At 48.3% G+C, this 8,718-nt stretch overlaps 1 protein-coding gene across 1 annotated transcript; it reads right to left on the bottom strand.

Moving 5' to 3' along the window:
* Positions 1–5,854: 5,854 nt before the first annotated feature.
* On the bottom strand, positions 5,855–7,528 carry LOC125527506. The gene is made up of 2 exons (XM_048692017.1): positions 7,383–7,528; positions 5,855–7,205 (listed from the first exon to the last, which is right to left on the bottom strand). Exon 2 carries the CDS (start codon positions 7,074–7,076, stop codon positions 5,961–5,963), a length of 1,116 nt encoding a protein of 371 aa, XP_048547974.1. The 5' UTR covers positions 7,077–7,205; positions 7,383–7,528; the 3' UTR covers positions 5,855–5,960.
* Between the last annotated feature and the right edge of the window lie 1,190 nt (positions 7,529–8,718).

Here is an 8,718-nt window from a genome sequence, read left to right as displayed (position 1 = left end):
TCCAATAAAGTACGGTTATGACATTCGGACACACCATTACGCTGTGGTGTTCCGGGTGGCGTGAGTTGTGAAACTATTCCACATTGTTTTAAATGAAGACCAAACTCGTAACTCAAATATTCGCCTCTACGATCAGATCGTAGAAACTTTATTTTCTTGTTACGATGATTTTCCACTTCACTCTGAAATTTTTTGAACTTTTTAAATGTTTCAGACTTATGTTACTAATACAAGGAGGATTCCACTATGGACATGCAAGTGTATGGGTACTCAAATGTTTTTGCAAAAAGAAAAAAAATCTTATATTGGTGTGCTGCATGTGGGCATGCATGTATCTAGGCCCTGGCTATTAGAGCCACCCTAGCTAGTAGGTCTAGGGTGCAATTTTATTTGTGCAAATAATTATTGGATTAACTCAAATGCCCAAATAAATATTCCAAAAATGATTTATGAGGCTTTCACATATCCCCGTTTAATTTGGGTTTCATGGAACCGTAGACAAGCAACAAATATATAAAGCAAAACAAAAAAGTTACAATACATGCATGTGTTCATGCAGCCATTTTATGAATTGCTACATTTGCTGCACCAAGCGGGTGGGTTTGTTTTCTATTTGGGCCTGCTTTTTGTCACAGTACTCATCAGCCCACGGCCCAATAACGTTTTTTTACTGTGAACTCTACACATGCACTCTGTTAACTGAAGAATTACTGCATTTTTTGATGCGTTTTATGAATTACTAGAATTGCTGCATTATATGAATTGCTACATTTCATTCATCAATTGCTTCACACATGCACTCTGTTAACTGAGAATATCATTGGGTCTGAATATCGTTACCAGAATTTAGGATTTGCTCCACACAAATTCAAATTCAGCTAACAGTAACTGAAACCAGGGACCCCTGACTCTGAAACTAGCTTGAAACACAAAATGAAACGGTAAAAATTTCTAGCGAGTGATGAACATCAAGTAAAAGAAACCCATAGCAATGACACAACAATAAAATGCTCCAGCCATCATATTTGCTTGTTGCTTCAAATTGATCAGCTGCTTTAGTTGCGTGCCCATTTTCTTCAATTCACACTTCACTTCAACACTGTCCATCATCGGATCGGCTCTGTCCACCAAATGTGAGGCGTCTTCCACACCAAGCTGCCCCCCAAAATTGAAATTGAGATCTTGTGCTGAAGCCTGCATTTTCAACCTCTCAACGTACTCATCGATCCACTCGAAATGCCCACATTTCTTCAGAACCTGATAAACAGGGTAAGCAGGGGTCGACGGCGGCATGAACCCTAGATCATATCTACCGCCCAAATTCAACGGAAAAATAAAGAAATAGGGAGAATTTAGATAAGCTGCTTGGTGCGGTACACGGATCTAACTTGCCTCGGCTATGGCCTACTCAAGCATTTGACGAACTCGCGCCCACGGTTTCCATTTTCCTCCTTCACACAAGTCAAATGCTTCAGAGGCTCCATGCACGGGCAATCGGGGCATCTTGTCAATGGCACTGGACCGTATTGCGGCCATGATTGGCGGGAGGCCGAAGTTGAGCTAGACATCACTCGTCGGCGGCGCGCTTCGTTGCCGGAGAAGAGGAAGAATAAGGTGGGGAAAAGGGGAAAGGGGAAAGGGGAAGGGCAGGCAATGGGGGGTGGGCTGGCTCGGGCTCGTGGATGGCTCGGGTCGGGGCACGCTGATGAGCACGAGCATGCTTATGTGGATAAGTTGTGGGTCCTGCACGCATGTGAGTAAGTAGTGGGTCCCACATTCATGTGGATAACTGATGGGTCCTGCGTGTCATAACTCAAACCACTAACCCCTTGTGTTTTGCATTCCATGGTTAAACAGGGCCATGTCACGTTGGAGCTATTGTTGGCCCCAAATAGGTCGCACCAGAGATATTTTCGTCAACTATGTCGCTCCTCATCCAATTCATCTCAAAGATGTCGCACATGAGCTATTGACCCGAAATAAATGGATTTTCTTGCTTGTGAACGCTACCTAGCATGTAGTACTTGTCATTCATAGCATGTAACTTGTCATTCAGACGGTGAAATAAGAGAGGAGAGGTTGCCCATGCCGATGAACTCCAGGGAAGGTTTGGACGTTAGAAAGAAAGATGAGATGTTCCAAGAACAGTAGTTATTATGTGTGTGAATGAATTACAAACAAATTGGCGCCGGAATGACAAGAAAACAAAAAACATTCACAATAGTGAGAGCATTAAGGCGTCTGGCAGTGCCCGGTTCAAAAAACATTCCTCTCTTTCTCTCCTGCGTATGCCCGCTCTGAGCACCCGAGCTAGCTGCCTCGCCGAAGCCCATCCCTGACCTTGCCTAACTCACCGTGCCCTTACCCCGCCACCCCAGTGTGCCTCTGCGACCTCGCCGCCAGTCATTCCCATCCCCGTGGAGGTAAGGGCGCCGACCAAATCTGGTCTTGCTCCCCCATAGCCTCGTACGATAAAGGACTTGCTGGACGAGGAAGTCCTTGATCGGAGGGTTTCCCGCAAATGTTTGGGTGACGGCCAAGTGCCGCGAGCCGATGTGGCATCCCGCAACATGGTTAGGGATTTCGGGCGTTGGAGAAATGGAAGGTTTGTTTTTCCAACGTTAGGGACCGTGTGAAGTAATTTCAGCATGCATCGGAGGGTTTTCCGAAAATGTTGGAGTGACGGCCAAGTGCCTCGAGCCGATGTGGCAGGCATCCCACTTGGCTAATGCAGAGTCAATTTGCATTGCGGAGCAATCAATTTGTGGCATTTAGTGTATCAAAATGTACCGGCGATGTAATTAGCAGTAGGAAGCTAAGGTCGGCTAGCCAGCCTAGCCGTTGGGCGGAACCAAAAGGAAAGTGTATATATATTCCTCGCTTTGAAACCGATCGAATCCTCCCTTTCGTTTGGAAAACGAGTCCTTGCCTTCACCTTCCATCCAGTTCGCCGCTCACGCGCCCTGCGAGTACCTGTCGTAGCCCGCCATCCATTTCCCCGCTCACTACGTGCTCGCTGACGAATCGTCCCGCCCGGAGGGTTCTTGGTCCACCCCGCAGGCTCCGCGGCCGACAACATCTCCGCCACCATTGTTTCTTGGAGGGCGCCATCTCCGACCAGCCGGTTTCTTGGCGGGCACTTCTTTGCCCCGACAGGTTTCTTGGAGTCCGCCTTCTTCGACCCGCTGGTTTCTTCGTGGGCTTCTGCTCCGCTCCGCCGTGTTCTTGGAGGCGCCTGCTCTTCCCCGCCGCCGTCTTCTTGGAGGCTCTTACTTTGACACGCCGCCGTGTTCTTGGACTTCCTTGCGCCTCCTTCCCGATGGCCGCCCAAGATCCGAAGGGCGCGTATGGAGTCACCCTCGACCCGGGCATTCAGGTGAGTTGAGTTATTTGCTGCAGCAATTTGGACTTCCGCACGAGGTCGACCATGAAAGTTTGGGGAAATTTGTGGAAGGGCGCGACCACCTCGCGGCCGGTGCTTGCACACGCCGTGCACCTTGCCACGGCACCTCCTCGCGAGTGATTGGCCGGTCATCCCGGGCCATCCAATCAGCGGCGGTGAGGTGCTTTGGCGAGGTGAGCGGCATGCACGAGCACCTGTTCTTGTTGTCTGTTTATTATTCGGAGTTGTTCTTGGCTATTCTTTGTGACGCATTGCAGCACTAAAAACCCTCTTCTTATTTTGTTTTTTTTCCTCGGCGACATCCCAGGACTTCATCCACTCCCTCCACAGCCAAGTCTAGAACATGGACATGGCTTTGTAGGCCCAGAACTCCGTCTTGACAGAGATCTTTAAAAATGGTTTGTGAGGTTGAGGAGCCACAATTTGAACATGTTTATACTAAACCTTTATGCTTATTTTTAACTCATTTTATCATATCACATTCAGAGCTAATATAGTTTTAATAACTTATGACAACATGATGTGATAACGTTGTTAAACATAATAACAAACCCATGTTACATTTGTATTGTTCGTCGTTTAAAATATGCATCCACTGTGCACAATTTAATTGTGTTTGTAATATAAGTGACATTAGATAGTTTTGACACATTACACCTTAAAGATTTAAATCCAATCCCATATATGAGAGAAAATAAGAACAAAAAAATACAGTCTTGAATGTTTTCATGGATTCATTGATGATACTTGCATAAATAGAGTTTATACATTTCTGGTATGAATTTATGGTCTCGAAAAATATCCTGACAGCGATGTCTAGATTATGATTAGGCTTTGTGAATAGAAAATTCTAGAATAAGAATTTTTAATAAAAACAACAGGACTGTCCTTTCCTAGGTAATTTTTGCCATTATGACCCCCACCCATCAAAGGATAAATCCAAAAATACAAATGAGAGGTAAAACTTCTTTTTTAGGGATTTTATTAAAAAAAGTTTATCCAACCCTTCCGAATTTGTATAATATATATATATATATATATATATATATAATCGATAGAATTAAAGTTGTCTTCTGGGCAAACAAGTTTCTTAGGGGTTCTGTCACTATTATTTCATAGACGATATGGTTAATTACGTGACTGATACTTTGATGAGCTTACGACTATAACGACATGCTGAGGGTACCTACACTTGCAGGATGCCTCCATTAACCAGTGGAGTACTATCATGCGAAAAACCCTGGAAGAAAAAACATCTTACTGCCATTACGGCCACTGCCTCACGAAAGCTTAAGACAGAACAAGAGACCTTACACACTGTACAACAAGGTTCACAGGACTAAACCCTTAAAAGACCGTTACCTTCACTAAGTCTACCTTGTTGACAATAGCGATCCACTGAACTTCAACTTCATCCCTAGGGTGCATGATTACATGGGTGACTGGGACTACGACAGCTACTGCCTAAACACCCTCCTGACCCAGACCCGGGGTTTTATCGACCGGCAAACCGGACAGCCCACTGTCTTTGAGCCCGACGTCACGGGGGTTCTGAGTTCTGACACTGTGCAGGAACAACTCCCAGCACGCGTCCAGGTTCATGGAGCGGTTCATGGTGCTCATCATAGAGTTCGACTTCCCTGGGCTCGTGGCACGCCATCAGCACACCTTGTTTAGGGCTGGGCTACTGCACCTTTTCAACCTTGAGGCCATAATGCATGGGCTAATCTGCGCTCGCAGGAACTCTTGAGAAGATCATGGCGACCTCCAAAGGGAAGAAATGCATAGAATCTCCGGCTCACGGCAGGATTTATAGTGTTTAGCCAACTGATTCATATTCATATTCGTTCGCTTGTGAATATTGCTAGTTGAAACTGTACATGCTATAGGCGAATTTTGCAAGATGAATAGTCAGTAGTAGTCTGACCACGGACTCGTTTGCTTGTGATCCCCCCTACATATACAACCTGCCATCTACAAGCACCTCACGTTTCTTGCATGTTCTTCTCTCTTGTTTTTGCCCTTTGATATACTCTAGCAACAGCAACAGGCTCCTTTGCAGGCGCAGCTTCCAGCGTTTTGCCGTTGTCGTGTTTTCTGCATGCGCTTCCACCCTCCCTCCCTCCCTTGCACATCCTTCAACCGCTCCTCGCATGAGCGCCCAATAGATCGATGGCCCAGCCACACATACCTGTACAACATTATCCACTGTTAGGTGCACTAGGATCAATGATTAATAAGGTTCAATATGAGATCTAGTTAGTTTTGTTCAACCATAGGACCATGGCCATCTTCCCACATATATATGTTTCAGCAAGAGATCTAGTGACAATACTCCCTCCGTCCCAAAATAAGTGACTCAAAACCGAGTCACTTATTTTTTGGACGGAGGGAGTACATCAATAACTAGCATACCAAAAAATAGAATACACGGATCAAGTATCGCACAACTTCCAAGCAAACAGAACTTTTTATTGATTCCACTTTCTAGGAGGACAAAGCACAACATGAACCAGTGACAGTCAAGCAAGGATTTTGGAACAAGCCAAACGGGTTTCTACATCCAAAATGCTACAGGCATAAAGTGATCTTTATGACTAGACACTATGAAGGAGCGCGTGGAGCGGTGATCTGTGATCCGCAGCTCTCCCTTGTGATTGAACTTGAGCCCAAATATGGTGATATGGAGCACACAGCCATCATGGTCTCCGAGATCCTGTTCCTCCTCCACTTCCTCCCGTTTCACGCACTCGACGAGGCAGAACTTGCTCGTGCCCATGTAGGTGAGAGAGGCTCCCATGTGCGGCTTCCGGTCCTTGCAGAACAACTTCTCCTTGGTTGTCTGGCAGTCCAGCTGCAACGTTGGAGTCGTGCTGTGGCAGCTGGGGGAGGCAACTTGGCAAGCAGAGATGTAGCCATCCCACCCAAGGCCAACCCAAGCGTTGAGCTCCCTGTCAAAGTGAGCTTGGCCGGTGAATGGCAAGGCCCACTCCCCATGCCATCTCCACACAGAATCCTTGGTGTTGAATGAGTAGGTGCACATGCAACCTTTGCTAGGTGCCGTCATGAAGTTAGCTGTGGACATGAAGATGGTGCATCCATCCGGGTGTAGTGCATAGGAGTTGACTCGGCGGTGGAACGTTGGCGGTGGTGGCGGCAGAGTCTTCCAGGACCAGCCCTCGGTTGGATGTTGCAGCACATCCGGGGCGGTGGACCCCCATGACATGACCCCAAAGGAGTGTTGTTTCACGCGGAAGTGGTAAGATAATGCATAGAGCATCTCATCAACGACCACGGTGATGCCGAAGCCACAGACCATGTCAGCAGGGGCATGGGCGCCAATCGTCATTGCGGCCGTCTTGGTGTCGTAGATGAGGCTGCATCGCTGGTTCATGAAGGTGAAGATCTTGGTGCCCAAGGCAGAGAACGACATGCCGGGATGGGGTACAGTGCCAACCGGGCACTCTAACCGCAGGGTCGGAGGCTCCGGGAGGTGCCGGGCAGCGCTGCTGTGCTGGTCGTCAGAGTCAGAGTTGGAGTCGAAGCTGTCGGCTTGGATCTTGTGGATGCTGTACCCCTTGGTCCAGTCATCCAACACGAGGTACAGATGCTTGAGCCGCCGCGACCTCTTTTCACCACCATCGCCGGCATGTCCCCGGCGCTTATTAGACATCCCCACTGCGACTTGACAGAAGACCTAATAATAATAACACAGTAATCTATCTAATAATTCTCCTCCTGCTGCAGCTCTGTGTTCACCAATCAAGCGTTCGAGCCTTGAATTTATGATGCCGCTGCCGCCCTGCAAAATCAGAGTGTTAGAATCGGAATTGGAGGGAGTGGATGAGTTGGATTCCGAAAACGATTAGCAATCTGGTGGCGTGACGGAGACGACGGCCAGATGAGACGAGATCGGTGGTGAACACCTACCCAAATCAATTCGCAGCTAGCAATCACGGAAGGAAAGGGATCTGTGTACCTGCCCTGCCTGCGGTGAGGGCGAATCGGGGACGGACGATGGCGCCAGACTGCGCCGCCTCGCCTCCCCGTCAAACCGGTGCGCCAGAATCAGCCCTCCAAGAATCAGTCCGGCGGCGGTGGAGTTAGCGCGACGGAGAGCGGCCGCCCAAGACCCAGGAAATATATGGCTGGTGTTTTCTTAGCAGAAAAGTATTCGTGGACGCTTCCCTTCCCGTGCGCTCGCTAATCGCCCCGCTAATGCGCGGGTTACAGCATCTCTAAAATCGTTTTAGAGAATATGCTGTAAAACATTTTTACAATATTTTTACTGGATAACGTGTGTACAGAAGAGATCCCGTATAAATCCTTCACGTCAAGTGTGGAGCCCACTAGTCAGTAGTATAATTACCTATCCATATCGTTTTCCTATCTTCCTCCCGACGAAAGGAAAAGTGATCTAGCTTTCGGCTCGCGCTCCACCGCCGTTCTCCGGCGGCTCCCCTCGTCAACGACCCTGGTTGTCGGCGGTGAGGAAGGGTCGTCGGATCCACGCGTGTGGATAGTTTTAGGCCGAAATACCTTAGTTTTTTAGGCTGTTCATTGTCTTGCCTTCGGCGACGGCGATGGTGGCGAAAAAATTCTTCAAATCCTCCTCAGATGAGATGATTGGTCCTATCGTTGGGGATGAATTTGGAATCCAGTCTGTTCAAGCAAAGATGGTGTGGCGGCGGCATCCTCGTGGTGGATATGTGTCCTCGGGCTCCACCGTTGCGACGGCGTCTGCTCCAGCGTCGGCGCGGAGTTTGGAAGATAATCCAGGAGCGGATGCATATTGTGGTCTGCATCGACAACATCTGAAAGACGGAACGTGTGCCGGGTTCATGGTTGATGGATGGCAGGTGTGATTTCCTCCTTCAGCGTCTTAGTCATGGTGGGGTGTCAGATCTGGAGTTTGATGACGTGTCCGGGGTTTTGCCTCGGCCTGATTTGTTCAACGTCAGTGGCTTCATTTTTAGGGAGCCACCTTGGAGGTCCTCAAAGATATTCGTTTTCCAGGGGAATGAGCCAACCCACACAAGAGTGCCTACTAGCTTGTCACGAACGCAGAGGAAAAGAAGTAAGATACCCCCGCCCCCGAGCCGGGACCCCTTCTTCTTGTACCGCTAGTGGTCTTGGATGAAGAACCACAAGAGCAACCTGAGGTAGTCGAGGAGGAGCCACAAGAGCAAGATGGAGGTTAAAATAAGACAGGGCGCGGTCAGCGAGAGTTCATTATTGGGGACAGACAGACTGGCAAAACAGCAGCTGCTTATTAGCGATGGAGCCGCGTCGAGTTCGGGTGAGGAGGTGGTTCG

Source organism: Triticum urartu, unplaced genomic scaffold (genome assembly GCF_003073215.2).
Source record: "Triticum urartu cultivar G1812 unplaced genomic scaffold, Tu2.1 TuUngrouped_contig_4149, whole genome shotgun sequence".
Classification (NCBI taxonomy): Eukaryota; Viridiplantae; Streptophyta; class Magnoliopsida; order Poales; family Poaceae; genus Triticum; species Triticum urartu.
The sequence above is the reverse complement of the archived record's forward strand: the minus strand, read 5'-3'. Positions and strand labels throughout refer to the sequence as shown.

Bases quoted from the DNA above. Each gene is read 5' to 3' on its own strand.
- LOC125527506 (XM_048692017.1), bottom strand. From the start codon at position 7,076: ATGTCTAATAAGCGCCGGGGACATGCCGGCGATGGTGGTGAAAAGAGG.